This window comes from Neodiprion lecontei, chromosome 7 (assembly GCF_021901455.1).
Source record: "Neodiprion lecontei isolate iyNeoLeco1 chromosome 7, iyNeoLeco1.1, whole genome shotgun sequence".
NCBI classification, from domain to species: Eukaryota; Metazoa; Arthropoda; class Insecta; order Hymenoptera; family Diprionidae; genus Neodiprion; species Neodiprion lecontei.
This window is the reverse complement of record NC_060266.1, coordinates 23,386,263-23,403,312: the sequence shown is the minus strand read 5'-3', so window position 1 is coordinate 23,403,312 and position 17,050 is coordinate 23,386,263. Positions and strand designations below refer to the sequence as shown.

Sequence of the window (17,050 nt, the reverse complement as noted above, 5' to 3'; positions counted from 1 at the left end):
CGAGAGCCAGCCCTCGAAATTCTCGTTCTCACACCGCGGGTTCCAAATTTATAGAGAGAAAAAAAAAGAAGAAGAATGATGTACCAATTCGAATTTTTAACTAGAAAATCAGATTCCTGCTTAACGATTTTCAAGCCCTCGGATACCGTATTACATGAAAATACAACGATTTTTTTTTTACTTTCAATTACTACAATTGATCCACCATTGCAAATTTTTCAAGTCTGACCTTGGATTCGATAACGGTGACCCAAAAAACCTCCGTCTATCAATTTCTGATAAAATTGAAATTTTTTGGGGTTTTTTTCCCACCATATTAGATCAACATTTTGGATTTTCCCATCTAACTTCAGATTCGTTATCAGCCGTCCGACAAACCAATGAGTACCAATTTTCATCAACATCCAAATGTTTTCTGTGTTTTTCGGTTCATTGAATACGTCAAATTTAAATTTTGCACATCCGAGTTTAGATTTGTGATTAGCGACCCAAAAACAAACACGGTACCAATTTTTACCCAAATCTGAAAATGATGGGAGGTGATTCTCTAAACAGCAAGACGTGGAGATCTAGTGAAAACCCAACTTTTCATTTTCGGAGTAATTAGAATAACTTCCTTCCTTTTAAAACAGAGATACGGGAAGTTAACGATCGGGGGGTAAAAATATGGAATCATTGGAATTAAATCTAAATGCCACAAGTTTGGGATAAAAAATAGAATCGCCGATTGATAGAAGGATCGATTTTCAAAGACGTGAAAATCTGATTCGAGAAGATCGAAAATATACGAAACCGAAATGAAGAAATACGAAGTATAGAAAGTTTAAAACATGAAACGGAAAATCTAGAATCTGTTTACGATTTTAAATTATTCAGGCGAATTCTGACGATTCTATATTTTGGCATTCTATACATTCTAACCTTTGTATTTTTTTATTCCTCCATACTTCGATTTTATACATTTTTGTACTGTATAAATGAAACGAACGTTTCTTCAAAAATTCGATATTGTCGCCCTTGTATTTTTTATTATTCCTAAATTTTTACCCTCGCTCGGTTAGCTCTTCAAAAACGTGAGAACCTGTTTCGTAGAATTTAAACAAGTGTAAAGTTAAAGTATGGAAAAACTAGAATGCAGAAAAATCTAAATTATCGCAAGCAAAAATACATAGAATATCGCAATTCTAATCATACTTTCTTCAAATTTCCGATTTCTGCCGTTCGCGCTGCTTTGAAAATTCTGTAAAAGAGTAAAAAAACAAAGCAATGTTTTCAATCACGATATTATGTGGTTAGTACCACATAATTTAAGGACTTCGAAATTTGCAGTTCCTTGAAACAAAAAACGCGCTTTTCTGACGCTGCGCTGTACGATTTAAGTGAAGATCAATTAAACCTAATTTTCTGAATCCTTTTCTCTCGTACTTTTATTAAATCCTTTTCGAAAATGGTATATAGGAGAAATTTCATAATTGGAAGTCTACAAGAATGCGAATATCCGTGACTCGTGATGAGCAGTGCAGAATGCGCGACGATGTCGAGTCGAGGATTACGCATTTTTCTCATAACTTTTTCCCCGCTTTTACTCGACAAGGTACTCGAGTCATAACCGTGCAATTTAATTGCCGCAGATTACATCGGTATGTACATTTATACACTAGATACTGCTTGTTTACTCCCGTTCGTTGCGCAATATATGGACAGAAATGTTTTATAATTAAGATTAGATGGCGCGATAGCTTCATTTGGCTCATTTGAATCGCACAATATGTGAACCGAGTCTCTAATTCAACGAATATATATGCCATTACTTAGAAAAGATACGTAACTTTTTCTGACTCAACTCATTGATCGGTTTGACCGATTTTCCAAAATCCTTGTCTACCTGGACAATAATTATGGTTAGAAATTTTTGTCTATGCAAAATCATAAGGTATTTCGTAGTTGAGGAATAAAAGAAGATTCGACTTTTTATTTAAACTTAAAAATCAACGCCCGAGTAATTTCAATTCTGAGTCAAATTGCCGAAGACAATTATAATCGCAATCATCTTTCCTGTTTGGCTGAATGTCGTTGAATTTCCTACAGTCATAAAATCGGGGAAAAAAAAGATAAGCTTGATCTTTTTACTCGTTTACAAATAATTGATAGAACCTGTTTCTGATTTTTTTTTTTTTTGTTTTGTGAGCTTTACCGTGCTGTAATCAGTAGAGTGACTTGTCGCTAGAAGAAAACCCGATTTTAACTAATTGAAAATAGCAATTGTAATTTGTACTTTTGCTTTCCAGATTACAAATTGAAATTGTGACTGGCGGTACTCTCTTACTCCCGATTGCGAATTTCCGATCAAGCAGATACTTCTATCGTATTTTAACTTGTCTCGAAGGACACGAATAGAATAATGAATAATAAGAGAAATCAGGAGCTTCGAATTGTAAACACAGACGGATAAAAGCTACACTCGATCAAGTTACGCGGACAAGGCGATGTGCTTTCCCATTCGACTGCACGTAAAAAATAATTGAAGCATTCCGAATAAATACCAGTCAGTGGCACGGCAGTGTTTCTACAATGTCGGTCTTATCCTCGATTTCTGTAGAAACCCGTCCGACCGATGTGGAGGACGGCTGACGCATCGACCACAGAAATATCAACGAACATTTTTTGCCGGTCGTCGAGTAAGTTAATTGAGTTATCCTCCACTCCCGGGTGACGTGAATTTACCTGCAGGCACTGTTGCAGGTCTCGTTCTCTTCGGTTTTGCAACAACAGCGACATAAGTGAAGCAAGCCGTATTTGGTCGGCCAATCTTTGTAATGGTGTTGTTGAATTCAGCCTCCAGGTTCCAGGAACTATGGCAAATATACCAAGGTGAATGCTCTCGCACCTTCGAAGAATTTTTTACGATACTTTTTTCTTCGAAACTAGAATTGCTCATCGACGTTTTGAGAGAAAATATTTAATCGTCTTATTTTCACTGTATATCATAGACTGTTGATTAGATGATGAGGAAAATTTGCGCGCTTTTTTATTAACTTGGTTTTGATAGGTTCGACCCCCTTATTTTTCATGAGAGAGCTGACCGCTTGAGCATTATAAATTCACAAAGCTTTGACCGTACCCGGCTGTAAGTGCATCTGCTCACCGTCCGTACGCTGAGAGAAAATCATGGTGAGATTTGTCCTCAGCCCTTCGTTCAGGGCCAAGTCAAACCGTTGTAACCCTCATTGTAACGATGGCCTTGGTCACCGTAGCCATGGGAATGTCGAAAACCACCATATTCTAGGTAAGTCAAACCCATCGATGAAGGTTGAGGCTGTCCGGAGCCACGCGTTCACCATACTTGACTTCCGGTCTGGCACATGAATTCTAATCGCTGAAGATGCTCTGAATCCTTTACCTGCAATCATCTCAGGAACTAATTGGAATATAACGAAACAGCAGAGTACACTTTTTATTATACACAATTATACACACATTTTCTGTACAAAATTTTCTTTCCAATTGTCAAGCGTTGATTTAAAATGTGAGCAATATGTCACGTTATTTACATTTTCGTCTCTATTGTCGCATACTTCGAGTGTCCGGGGCTACCCGCACATCCCCGAAATTGAGCATCGGATAAAAAGTATGATTCACCGAAATGGAACGGCAAACAAATATCTACAATTCAAAATCACCAAAAAATACTACTGAAAAATCGATATTCATCTCTTTCGCGATTTGATTCAAGCCGTTGAGTCTCTGATGCTCTTTGCCCTCCAAAATCATGGAGTGAAACATTTTCAATTTTCCAAATCTTATATTATCGAGCATGATGGATGATATAATATCTACAATTGGCTCGAAGTTCACGAGCGTAAGATCTTCGAGCTCTGGCATTTCCTGAAACTCTATCGTCGCGGTCAGCATGAAGCAACGTTCTATCGACAGTTTTTTCAATTTCATAAAAGACGGCATCAGCAATTTATCCATTCGTATTGTGGGTCTGTAAGAGAATACAAATTCCTGGATATTTTTGCAGAATTTATGAACGAAGTTCACATCATTCTGTGTCAAATGACCGACTGCCGTAGAAGACATCTTTATCTCGATTACAGAAATATTTTCGCCGATGACCGTTAACAGTTGCTCAATATAAATTATCACCGAATGAATGCCCAAGAAACAGAGCACCTTGAGGTTTTTAAGATTTTGCAACACGCGCAAATCAATCAAAGACCTACAGCAAAACTGGAGATTGGTCAAATTCGGAAAAAGTGTCACGATGGCGTTTAGATCCGAACTCCAAACCGCCCCTCTGATACAGTAGCGTTTTACCGACGGACAGACCAGCGTCTGTCGACGCGAACACGGATCGTATATTCTGATTTCGTCTCGCCCCGGCAAGTATTTGACACTGATCGTGTTGAACTCCTCTAGTTTCGTATGCGTTGACAGCAGCTCGTTTATGGCATCGTTGGTCACTTTTGAGACAGAGCAACGAAAATGAATGACGCGCAAGTCGGCGCACGGTCGCAAAGCTCGCAATCCATCGTCAGTTACGTTTCGTGAATACGAAATGTTCAAGATTTTCAGCTTCCTGCAACGCGATCCAACGATCTCCAGTTCATGGTTAGTGCACCAGTTTATCATCCAGAGTTCGGTCAAATTTTCTAGAGGAAAATAGTCCAGGGCTTGAAAAACTGGGAAATCGTACATTTTCAATGCATCTAGGATCTTGAATCTGCGATAATCTCGGATATCGAGGTATTCGAGGTGCAGGTCTGAACATATGAGTCCAGGTATTTCTACGTCCATCATTATCTCAGCCGCTGCTCTGTTGTGCGCGATCGGACGACAAATATTACTCGATTTTAAAGTATCGTAGCCACGCAATAAAAATATTTCGAAAAAATTTTCGCAGAACTCTGAGGGCTGGCCAAGGATCGGTGGCAGCCATGGAAACAATTCAGTTTTGATCTCAGTAATGGTCTGACGTAGTTTCTCCAAATCCCCCTTGAGGCTCAGCTGGTGGCAATAATTCGCGCAGTGATTGACGATGAAATCGAATACCAGTTCCTGCAGGGAAGTTGGCTGCTTGAGCTTTGGCATCTTGACGTTTCAATATTTGTCTGCAACTTCGAAATATCGAATAAATGACAGAGTAAGTGCCGATTGATTCTGATGCTGCGAATGTAAGCGATTATATCCAGAAGCAGTTTTCGGCCAATGAATCAACAAGTTGGAAAACTTCGATCGGTACAACACATTGCTTCTCCGTCTCCTCTGTTACTTACAGAAAAAAATCGACTATGTGTAAATAAAATGCTAACCGGATATCAAGAAAACGCTGAGGCAATTGATGAAAGTGAATGATTCAACTTAACGACGACTTGATTACGATCTAAGGAATCACTCGTATGATTTAACTTGAGCTGGTGAGGTCAATGAAAAATGGTTACCGGTCACTCTTAGAACAAACCCAGAAGTAAATTTCGAAGACACCAAGTACCGAATGTGTTTTTACAAATAACGGTCAAAGAGAAATCCGGTAAGGAAAATGAGGGACTCAAGGCGAACGAAAAACAATTGAACGTAATTGTTCCTGGCGTCTCCGTTTCAACGAGTATCGCATTCAGCTAATTACGTCGCCAATTACGAAATAAATTATTCTCCAAAATCGTTTCACTCACCTCGAGTCGCGTAGAATGTCTCGTAACCTCTTCAATCTCCAAGTGTCCCTTGTACGACTTGCAAACGTTTTCACTACTGAACCGCAGTTCTTTCGATTCAATTTCAATTTGATTTTCACTCTGCAGCACAGACGCGGCTATTGTCATATAAAAATATATAATTAACGCTTGTCAGGGTTTTTATAAATCCAAGCCGTTGACATTCTTCTCAGCGAGCTTGGAAACATGCGTTGGTGTATAAGTCGTATCGCAGAGGCGCGTATTTAGAATGTATCGGAGTCCGCGGACCCCCGAAAAGACAATAACACGCATTTAAGCGACGTGTTTCAAAATAAAGTAAGCCCGCGAGTCAAGTGCCGTTGTGTATTCGATGTGTGTGGGTGTGTATAAAGCGTGCAAGCTGGGAATTGAACTGTTACAAGGAAGCATGATGGTGTATTACCGGCGATTCGACCACAACTTAATGAAATACTTGACAATCTCGGCATATAGAAAAGACCGAGGCACGACGGACGCCCCAATAGACTGAAAAAAACAAACTGTTCAATATGCGTTGAATTAAAGTATGCATCGTTCTTTTGGGACGAAACATTTTTTTTTACGTCAAGATTTTCAAAAGAATGATATTTTGGATCCAGGCCATTCGTTCCGGAATGTGAATTTTTTTTTTCATACATATTGATAGATAATCAATGAAATTCATTCAGTACAGGTAGAATTAAAGGATGGAGTTATTTGAAGTGAAAGAAAGTACATTTTTATTTTTTTTTTGTCATTTTAAAATTAAATTTCGGCAAAATGATGACGAATTACTTCGAGTTAGATCAAAGCGACTCGTACCCAGTGCTCAAAGGTCAGAAAAATTAATCAGCTGTTTGGGGGGGTCCGTCGTGCCCCACGTTTCCCCAACGTCTCGCATTTCTATTTGATTATTCCTTCCATGCTCATCCTCCGCACCCTCTTAAGAAGATCGTAAAAACCAGTCACAGGAACGCGACCCTCGGTTAGTTCACGGAGCTGGCTAGCCGGGGAATCTCCTGGTTTTGTTCGGGGCTGGTGGTTAGTTGAAAAATATTGTCGTGATTCATGATGAGAGCACTGTTAGAAAACGAACTTATCGCATTATTTTGTATAAACAATTTTGAACGTAGCTTCTGCCGTTATGAAAACTTCACCTTCTACCGGGCTCCAAAATCTGCTTATATTTTACTAGGTTTCTCTGAGCTGCTTTACATTTTAAAAAATGTGCGCTTCTGAAGTAGCAAATCTAAACTCGTAATGGATGGGATTTTTCCAAGAAATCGTTCATAAATAATTGCCACTGAAAGCGATTTATGGAGAACTTTTACAATCTGTGTTCGTCATTGCCATTCGATCACACAAAGAAAATGACGGTGAAAATTGTCCTCAACCCTTCGTTGAGGGCCAAGTCAAGCCGTTGAAACCCTCATTGTAACCATGGCCTTGGTCACCGTAGCCATGGGAATGTCGAGAACTACCATATTCTAGGTGAGTCAAACCCATCGATGAAGGTTGAGGCTGTCCGCAGCCACGCGTTCACCATACTTTACTTCCGGTCTAGCACACGAATTCGAATCGCTGGAGATGCTCTGAATCCTTTACCTGCAATGATCTCAGGAACTAATTTAAATACAACGAAATAGCGGAGTGCACTTTTTATTATTCATACTTGGACACACATTTTTTATACAAAATTTTTTCTCCGATTGGTAAGCGTTGATTGAAAAATATGGGTAACATGTCGCTTTGCTTAAATTTTCGTCTCTATTGTTGCATATTTCGAGTGTCCGGGGCTACCCGCGCATCCCCGATATTCAGCATCGGAGAAAAAGTATGATTTACCGAAATGGAATGGCAAACCAATATCTACAAGGATTTACTACCAACAAATACTACTGAAATATCGAGATTCCTCTCTTTCGCGATTAGATTTAAGTGATGCAATAACTGATGATCCGTGGCATCCAAGATCGGGTACTTAATCCTTTTCAAATTTCCAAACCTTGTATTGTCGAACATCATGGATGATATAATATCTACAATCGGATCAAAGTACGTGAGTGAAAGATCTTCGAGCGCTGGCATTTCTTGAAATTCAATCGTCGCGGTCCGCATGTGGCGATGTACTATCACCAGTTTTTTCAATTTCATGAAAGGCCGTATCAGCAATTTGTCCATGTCTATTCTGGATACGAAACCGAATGAAAATTCCTGGATATTTTTGCAGCATTCATGAACGAAGTTCACTTCATTCTGTGTGAAAAGACCGGGTACTCCATTAGGCATATGTACGTTTAATACAGTAATATTTTCGCCGATGATCCTTAACAGTTGCCAGAGATGAGGTACTATGGAAACGTCGCCCCAGAAACTGAGCTCCTCGAGCCTGTGGAGATTTTGCAATATCTGGTAATCACCAACCATGTTACAGCAAAACTGGAGACGAGACAAATTTGGAAAAAGTGTCACGACGGCGTCTAGATCATAATTGTAAACCGTCCCTCTGAAACAGTAGCGATCCATCGACGGACAGACCAACGTCCGTTCACGCTTACACGGGTCGAATGCTTTGGTTTGATCTTGCCCCGGATAGTACTCGTGATTGATCGTATTGAACTGCTCTAGTTTCGTAAAAGTTGACAGCAGCGTGTTTACGGTATCGTACGTTATTCTTGTAGCACAGGCACGAAAATCAATATTGCGCAAGTCGGTGCACGGCAGCAGAGCTAGCAATCCCACGTCACTGACCCTTTGTGAATTCGAAATGTTCAATAATCGCAGATTCCTGCAATGGCTTCCAATGACCTCGAGTGCCTGGTTATTGCACCAGCTTACCAACACGAGTTGAGTCAAGTTTTCTAGGCGAAAACGGCTCAGTACATCATGAAGTCGGTATCCGAAACGCGGATTGCGCATATCCAATGTGTTTATAGTCCGAAATCTGTGGTAATCACGGACCTTGAGGTGTCCGAGGTGCTGGTCTGTACATCGCAGTCCAGGTATTTCTACGTCCATCATTATCTCAATCGCTGCTTTGTTGTGCGCCGCCGGGCGAACGAGACCACCCGTAGACATCACATCGTAGCCTAAACCCAAAAATGTCGTAACAAAACTGGTGCAGAACGCTGCACGCTGGCGAAGGACCAGTGGCATCCATCGAAACAATTCAGTTTTAATCTCATTAATGGTCCGACGTAGTTTCTCCAAATTCCCCTTGAGGCTCAGCTGGTGGCAATAATTCGCGCAGTGATTAACGATGAAATCGAATACCAGTTCCGTCAAGGGTGTTGGCTGCTTGAGCTTTGGCATCTTGACGCTTCGAGATTTGCCTGCAAGTTCGAAATATAGAATAAATGACCGGGTCAGTGCCTATTGATTCGGATGCTTCAAATATTAGCGATTATATCTAGAGCAGTTTCCGGCCAACGAATCAGCAAGTTGGAAAACGTTGATCGGTACAAGACATTGCTTCTCCATCTCCTCTATTAGGTGGAAAAAAATCAACGGCGTGCAAAATAAAATGCTAACCGGATATCGAGAAAACGCCGAGGCAATTGATGAAAATAAATGTTTCATCTGAACGACGACTCGATTCCAATCTAAGGAATCACTCGTAAAATATGACCGCGAGCTTGTGAAATCGGTAAAAGATAGTTATCGGTTACTCGTGAAAGAAACACAGAAGTAAATTTCGAAAACACCAAGTACCGAATCTGTGTTTACAAATAACGTTCAAAGAGAAGTCCGGTAAGAAAAATGGGTGACTCAAGGCGAACGAAAAACAATTGAACGTAATTGTTCCAGGCGTCTCCGTTCCAACGAGTATCGCATTCAGCTAATTACGCCGCCAATTACGAGATAAATTATTCTCCAAAATCGTTTCACTCACCTCGAGTCGCGTAGAATGTCTCGTAACCTCTTCGGTCTCCAAGTGACCCTTATATGACTTGCACACGGTTTCACTACTGAACCGCAGTTCTTTCGATTCAATTTCAATTTGATTTTCACTCTGCAGCACAGACGCGGCTATTGTAATATACAAATATATAATTAACACTTGTCGGGGTTTTCATAAATCCAAGCCGTTGACATTCTTTTCAGCGAGCTTCGAAACATGCTTTGGTGTACAAGTCGTAACGCGAAGGCGCGTATTTAGAATGTATCGGAGTCCGCGTACCCCCGAAAAGACAATAACACGCATTTAAGCGACGTGTTTCAAAATAAAGTAAGCCCGCGAGTCAAGTGCCGTTGTGTATTCGATGTGTGTGGGTGTGTATAAAGCATGCTAGCTGGGAATTGAACTGTTACAAGGAAGCATGATGTTGTATTACCGGCGATTCGACCACAACTTAATGAAATACTTGACAATCTCGGCATATAGAAAAGACCGAGGCACGACGGACGCCCCAATAGACTGAAAAAAACAAACTGTTCAATATGCGTTGAATTAAAGTATGCATCGTTCTTTTGGGACGAAACATTTTTTTTTACGTCAAGATTTTCAAAAGAATGATATTTTGGATCCAGGCCATTCGTTCCGGAATGTGAATTTTTTTTTTCATACATATTGATAGATAATCAATGAAATTCATTCAGTACAGGTAGAATTAAAGGATGGAGTTATTTGAAGTGAAAGAAAGTACATTTTTATTTTTTTTTTGTCGTTTTAAAATTAAATTTCGGCAAAATGATGACGAATTACTTCGAGTTAGATCAAAGCGACTCGTACCCAGTGCTCAAAGGTCAGAAAAATTAATCAGCTGTTTGGGGGGGTCCGTCGTGCCCCACGTTTCCCCAACGTCTCGCATTTCTATTTGATTATTCCTTCCATGCTCATCCTCCGCACCCTCTTAAGAAGATCGTAAAAACCAGTCACAGGAACGCGACCCTCGGTTAGTTCACGGAGCTGGCTAGCCGGGGAATCTCCTGGTTTTGTTCGGGGCTGGTGGTTAGTTGAAAAATATTGTCGTGATTCATGATGAGAGCACTGTTAGAAAACGAACTTATCGCATTATTTTGTATAAACAATTTTGAACGTAGCTTCTGCCGTTATGAAAACTTCACCTTCTACCGGGCTCCAAAATCTGCTTATATTTCACTAGGTTTCTCTGAGCTGCTCTACATTTTAGAAAATGTGCGCTTCTGAAGTAGCAAATCTAAACTCGTAATGGATGGGATTTCTCCAAGAAATCGTTCATAAATAATTGTCACTGAAAACGATTTATGGAGAACTTTTACAATCTGTGTTCGTCATTGCCATTCGATCATACAAAGAAAATGACGGTGAAAATTGTCCTCAACCCTTCGTTGAGGGCCAAGTCAAGCCGTTGAAACCCTCATTGTAACCATGGCCTTGGTCACCGTAGCCATGGGAATGTCGAGAACTACCATATTCTAGGTGAGTCAAACCCATCGATGAAGGTTGAGGCTGTCCGCAGCCACGCGTTCACCATACTTTACTTCCGGTCTAGCACACGAATTCGAATCGCTGGAGATGCTCTGAATCCTTCACCTGCAATGATCTCAGGAACTAATTTAAATACAACGAAATAGCGGAGTGCACTTTTTATTATTCATACTTAGACACACATTTTTATACAAAATTTTTTCTCCGATTGGTAAGCGTTGATTGAAAAATATGGGTAACATGTCGCTTTGCTTAAATTTTCGTCTCTATTGTTGCATATTTCGAGTGTCCGGAGCTACCCGCACATCCCTGATATTCAGCATCGGAGAAAAAGTACGATTTACCGAAATGGAATGGCAAGCCAATATCTACAAGGAACAATCATCAAGAAATACTATTGAAAAATCGAGATTCCTCTCTTTCGCGATTTGATTTAAGTCGTGCAGTCTCTGATGATCCGTGGAATCCAAGGTCGGGGAGTAAAACGTTTTCAATTTTCCAAACCTTGTATTATCGAGCATGATGGATGATATAATATCTACAATCGGCTCAAAGTCCACGAGCGTAAGATCTTCGAGCTCTGGCATTTCTTGAAATTTAATCGTCGCGATCCGCATGTAGCAATGTTCTATAGCCAGTTTTTTCACTTTCTTGAAAGATGGTATCAGTAATTCATCCATGTGCATTCTGGGTCTGAAAGCGAATACAAATTCCTGGATATTTTTGCAGTATTCATGAACGAAGTTCACATCAGGCTGCGTCAAATGACCGACTACTGTAGTAGGCAGGTTCAGTTTTATTACAGAAATATTTTCGCCGATGATTCTTAACAGTTGCCCGAGATGACGTATTACGGAATAGCTACCCCAGAAACTGAGCTCCTTGAGGCTTTGGAGATTTTGCAATTTCCGCAAATCAGCTAAAATCTCACAGCAAAACTGGAGATGAGTCAAATTTGGAAAAAGTGTCACGACGGCGTCTATATCTGAATTCTGAACCGACCCTCTGACACAGTAGCTTTTCATCGATGGACAGACCAACGTCTGTCGACGCGAACACGGGTCGTATGTTTTGATTTCATCTCGCCCCGGAAAGTAGTCGTCTTTGATCACATTGAACTCCTCTAGTTTCTTGAGATCTGACAGGAGCCTGTTTACGGCATTGTTCGTCAATTTTGAAGCGCAGCCACGAAAATCAATGTCGCGCAAGTCGGTGCACGGCCGCAGAGCTCGCAATCCCTCGTCACTGACGTTTATTGAATTCATAATGTTCAATAATTGCAGTTTCCTGCAACGCCTCCCAATGATCTCGAGTTCCCGGTCACCGCACCAGCTTATCAACCAGAGTTGAGTCAAGTTTTCTAGGCGAAAACAGCGCAGGACATTCTGAACTAGGAATCCGTAAGGCGGATTGTGCATTTTCAATGCGCCTAGGATCCGAAATCTGCAGTAATCAGGGCTGTCGAGGTATTCGAGGTGCAGGTCTGAACATCGCAGTCCAGGTATTTCTACGTCCATCATTATCTCAACCGCAGCTCTGTTGTGCGCCAGAGGGCGAACGCGACCACCCGATTTCAACATATCGTAGCCGAAACCCAAAAATGTCTCAAAAAATTTTTCGCAGAACTCTGCATGCTGGCCAAGGATCGGTGGCAGCCATGAAAACACCTCAAGTTTTATCTCAGTAATGCTCTGACGGAGTTTCTCCAAATCCCCCTTGACGCTCAGTTGGTGGCAATAACTCGCGCAGTGAGTCACGATGAAATCGAATACCAGTTCCTTCAGGGGTATCGGCTGCTTGAGCATTGGCATCTTGACGCTTCGAGATTTGTCTGCAAGTTCGAAATATAGAATAAATGACCGAGCCAGTGCCGATTGATTCGATTGCTTCAAATATTAGCGATTATATCTAGAGCAGTTTCCGGCCAACGAATCAGCAAGTTGGAAAACGTTGATCGGTACAAGACATTGCTTCTCCATCTCCTCTATTAGGTGGAAAAAAATCGACGGCGTGAAAAACAAAATGCTAACTGGATATCGAGAAAACGCCGAGGCAATTGATGAAAATAAATGTTTCACCTGAACGACGACTCGATTCCAATCTAAGGAATCACTCGTAAAATTTGACCGTGAGCTTGTGAAGTCGGTTTAAAATAGTTACCGGTCACTAGTAAAAGAAACCCAGAAGTAAATTTTGAAAATACCGAGTACCGGATCTGTGTTTACAAACAACGTTCAAAGAAAAATCAGGTAAGAAAAATGGGTGACTTAAGGCGAACGAAAAACAATTGAACGTAATTGTTCCAGGCGTCTACGTTCCAACGAGTATCGCATTCAGCTAATTACGTCGCCAATTACGAGATAAATTATTCTCCAAAATCATTTCACTCACCTCGAGTCGCGTAGAATGTCTCGTAACCTCTTCAATCTCCAAGTGTCCCTTGTACGACTTGCAAACGTTTTCACTACTGAACCGCAGTTCTTTCGATTCAATTTCAATTTGATTTTCACTCTGCAGCACAGACGCGGCTATTGTCATATAAAAATATATAATTAACGCTTGTCAGGGTTTTTATAAACCCAAGCAGTTGACATTCTTCTCAGCGAGCTTGGAAACATGCGTTGGTGTATAAGTCGTATCGCAGAGGCGCGTATTTAGAATGTATCGGAGTCCGCGTACCCCCGAAAAGACAATAACACGCATTTAAGCGACGTGTTTCAAAATAAAGTAAGCCCGCGAGTCAAGTGCCGTTGTGTATTCGATGTGTGTGGGTGTGTATAAAGCGTGCTAGCTGGGAATTGAACTGTTACAAGGAAGCATGATGGTGTATTACCGGCGATTCGACCACAAGGTAATCTAATACTTGACAATCTCGCCATATAGGAAAGACCGAGGCTCGACGGACGCCCTAATAAACTCTAGAATATAAAATGTTCTTTCCACTACTGAGGTATTATCAGAGAGTTGCTCAATATGCCTTGAATCGAAGTATGCATCATTCTTTTACTGTGTAATATTTTTTTTATTCGAAGGAGTTCAAAAAATGATATTTCGGATACAGGCCATTTGCTCCGGAATGTAATTTTTTTTTGTCATGGACATTCACAGATAAACAGTGAAATTCATTTAATACAGGTAGAATTAAAGAACGTGGAGTTATTTGAAGTGATAAAATTAAAATTCGTTCAATTTTGGAAGGTGTGCTTCGAGCTCCGATTCTTAATTTTTTTTTTTTATTCTCAATTACAAATTACATTTTACAGAGTCGTTCGTAACGAGCAATAAAAATTTAACGTTACAGTACATAGCAATCTGAAAAGTCATCGGTAGATTAAGCCGAACGTGAATTTTTATAACAATTTCACTAATGCTTTTATATTCCTATGCTGATGAGCTGAATTAAATTATTTTTCTTTTCAAGTTTCGAGATGCTTCTTTGAACTTTCACACATGACCTCGAAAATAGGTAGTTTTCAGATTTAGTTTACCTCACGTACCGATACGTCACTTTCGACCCACTGTAAATAACAGCGATTTTACACTTTGGTCATATAAAGACTCGTTCACGCGCGAAAAATTTTTTCGTTATTATAGTCATATGAATCGTAAGGTAGCGGAGAATTTTCTCCAAATATCATTTAAGAACGCGTTACCCGAAGGAAAGAAAATTTTTCTCCCAAGAATATAGAAATCATTATACTAAATATCATGCGGGTTCTACGATATCTACACTGAACGAGTGAGAATTGATCTCCTTGACAAAGGACAGAGAAAAAAACCAGATGCTCTCTGAACTTCAATACTATTCGAAGACTTTATTGTACATGCACGTATAAATTTTCTTTGCTGTTTATCGCGTTGAAGGTCAATCCTTTACTGTATTTTGAATTTTCTTGGATCCGTTCGGCCCAGGTGCCGGCTATGTCGATGGGAGAATACTTCTCACAAGACGTTTTTGGGAATCGGAATCTCGCAGAAATAATGCTGATATCGTACATCTTTGCCCTTGTCGCAAGGGATAGTTTCTAGAAGACCGGTCCAGGTTTGTGTTCCGACACATCCGAACCTCATGTCAGGTTGACCAATGGCCCATGGTACGTTATTCACAACGGATCCTGCAAAACGAAATAAACGATCGATTATTTCACGCAATATCCGTGCACAATAAGGATTTTGCGAAATTGAAATTCACCGTCATGAATGCTGATCCATTCGTCGCCAATACGATGAATGCCTACATGTAATCTGCTAATTTTATCCAAATTAATCAAATAAGTATACGTCTCTTGGTCTGCCACAACCAAACGAGCACCTTCTTTCTCGCACAGTTTCTTCGCCTCCGTCCAGACTACCAGCGTCTTGTAATTTTTATAGGCCACATTGGAGTTGAGATATCGGGCGTAGCCTTCCGAAAGAGGCTTGTAGGTTTCGTTTTGGTCGGAGGACCGATTCACAAGTGGATCTGTAGATCCAATGAAATGTGTGGATAAGTCTGATGTTAGAAGTATTGCATACGTGTCTGCTTTCCAATGGATCTACCGTTGGAAGATCAGTACCATGAGTGAAATTTTTTGTGGTTGAAGCTGCCGCGATCAACTGACCCAATTGCTGCAACGATATCGAAGTGCAGACCGGGACCCTCATGTCACTACCTGGAACCAAAGTTTCTTTCAGTTTCGTTGCTCTTCAAAACTTCGATATCAAGATGTTGTCTTACCGAAACGGAGCGTGAAGCCAGCGTTTGGTGCAGGGCACAAAATTTCCAGCAGGACAAAAAGGCACGCAGGCTTCAATAATAACGACTCGAACCGTCCGATCATATTTACACTGACATTAGTCTTCGGCGAAACTGACCTTATAAACTTTTCCGTACAGCTCTTGCTCAAATATTTTATAACAGGCGATTCGTCGGATAGTTCCTGTGGGTGATAAGGACAAGAACAAACAAGAAGCAGGAAAAAGTTGACAGAAAATTGAACCTTTATTCATATTTACCTCAAGTTATAACGAGTATGCATATCACTGTAATTGATACGTAATGTTTGTATGATGTCCTGCTGATAGCTGTCGAAACTCTGGACTGAACTGGACTGAACTGCTGCTGCTCGCTTCTTTATATAGTCTTTGGTACCACGGTAAAAAGTATGTACTGATAATGGGGGGAAGTGGCTACATGCGATAGTGATGCTGACAACAGCGGGACGTCGTCGTGTCTCGATTTTCAAACCAAATCTGGTGTTTCATCCGGACCCGTATTCACAGATATCCGTCACACGGTATTTTCAAGTCACAAGATCGCGGTATTCTCTCAAACTTCCCGGCAACCCCCGCGTACACGTGGCTTTGGTCTCGTGGCTTTTTGATCATCTTATTTCAATTGCCGCTCTCATCTTGTCCCCCGTTAGCTTTCGGCTCCGGGTGGCTTTGTGCCATGCCGGACACGAAACGGGTGACCCAACAAAACTCGGGAGTTAACTTTTGCGGACGGGTCTGCGTCCCCAGAGCGATCCGAAGATCTCTCTGGTCGTCGGCTATCACGGCAACGGATCCACCTTACGGTGCCCTTTCACGTCGAGATCATCCACGATAAAAGCGGTAAATTATCATCATACGAATAATTTTTAAGCCAATGCACAGGACGAAAAAATAACTATCACACACGTGTTTTCGATGCTCTGTCGATTGCCGGGAGAATTTCGAATGTGCGATACAACTTCTACAAATACTTTCAGCTACCTGTTTGTTTATTCGGTCATTCGTTTCCGTTCGTCAGACAATGTAATTAATGCGAACTGTCGGGAATCGGTTACTTTGCGTACCCTTTATGGTGCGCAAAGTCGAACTTCCCATGCAGGTGTTATAAAAAATTTGATTATTACCACGACCATCGGCTCTTGTTCACAGACGAAACCTTTTTCCAGTTGAGCAAAGTTCACTTGTGTAATAC

General features: G+C 40.9%; 4 protein-coding genes across 6 annotated transcripts; all 4 read right to left on the bottom strand.

Moving 5' to 3' along the window:
* Window positions 1–3,465: 3,465 nt before the first annotated feature.
* Window positions 3,466–5,950, bottom strand: LOC124295296. 2 transcript variants are annotated; one of them, XM_046744812.1, is made up of 2 exons: window positions 5,676–5,950; window positions 3,466–5,120 (listed from the first exon to the last, which is right to left on the bottom strand). In XM_046744812.1, exon 2 carries the CDS (start codon window positions 5,092–5,094, stop codon window positions 3,664–3,666), a length of 1,431 nt encoding a protein of 476 aa, XP_046600768.1. In that variant the 5' UTR covers window positions 5,095–5,120; window positions 5,676–5,950; the 3' UTR covers window positions 3,466–3,663. The 2 variants fall into 2 exon arrangements, with proteins under 2 accessions (XP_046600768.1, XP_046600767.1); XM_046744811.1 differs by having other exon boundaries at window positions 3,466–5,114.
* Window positions 5,951–7,336: 1,386 nt separating this feature from the next.
* LOC107224767 lies at window positions 7,337–9,973 on the bottom strand. The gene is made up of 2 exons (XM_015664948.2): window positions 9,586–9,973; window positions 7,337–9,025 (listed from the first exon to the last, which is right to left on the bottom strand). Exon 2 carries the CDS (start codon window positions 9,003–9,005, stop codon window positions 7,563–7,565), a length of 1,443 nt encoding a protein of 480 aa, XP_015520434.2. The 5' UTR covers window positions 9,006–9,025; window positions 9,586–9,973; the 3' UTR covers window positions 7,337–7,562.
* Window positions 7,337–13,926, bottom strand: LOC107224766. 2 transcript variants are annotated; one of them, XM_046744808.1, is made up of 3 exons: window positions 13,495–13,926; window positions 11,444–12,934; window positions 7,337–7,534 (listed from the first exon to the last, which is right to left on the bottom strand). In XM_046744808.1, exon 2 carries the CDS (start codon window positions 12,912–12,914, stop codon window positions 11,472–11,474), a length of 1,443 nt encoding a protein of 480 aa, XP_046600764.1. In that variant the 5' UTR covers window positions 12,915–12,934; window positions 13,495–13,926; the 3' UTR covers window positions 7,337–7,534; window positions 11,444–11,471. The 2 variants fall into 2 exon arrangements, with proteins under 2 accessions (XP_046600764.1, XP_046600765.1); XM_046744809.1 differs by lacking the exon at window positions 7,337–7,534 and having other exon boundaries at window positions 11,258–12,022; window positions 12,106–12,934.
* Window positions 13,927–14,606: 680 nt separating this feature from the next.
* Window positions 14,607–16,178, bottom strand: LOC107224770. Its single transcript, XM_015664951.2, has 5 exons — window positions 16,099–16,178; window positions 15,821–16,022; window positions 15,660–15,755; window positions 15,296–15,565; window positions 14,607–15,218 (listed from the first exon to the last, which is right to left on the bottom strand). Exons 2-5 carry the CDS (start codon window positions 15,921–15,923, stop codon window positions 15,046–15,048), a joined length of 642 nt encoding a protein of 213 aa, XP_015520437.2. The 5' UTR covers window positions 15,924–16,022; window positions 16,099–16,178; the 3' UTR covers window positions 14,607–15,045.
* Between the last annotated feature and the right edge of the window lie 872 nt (window positions 16,179–17,050).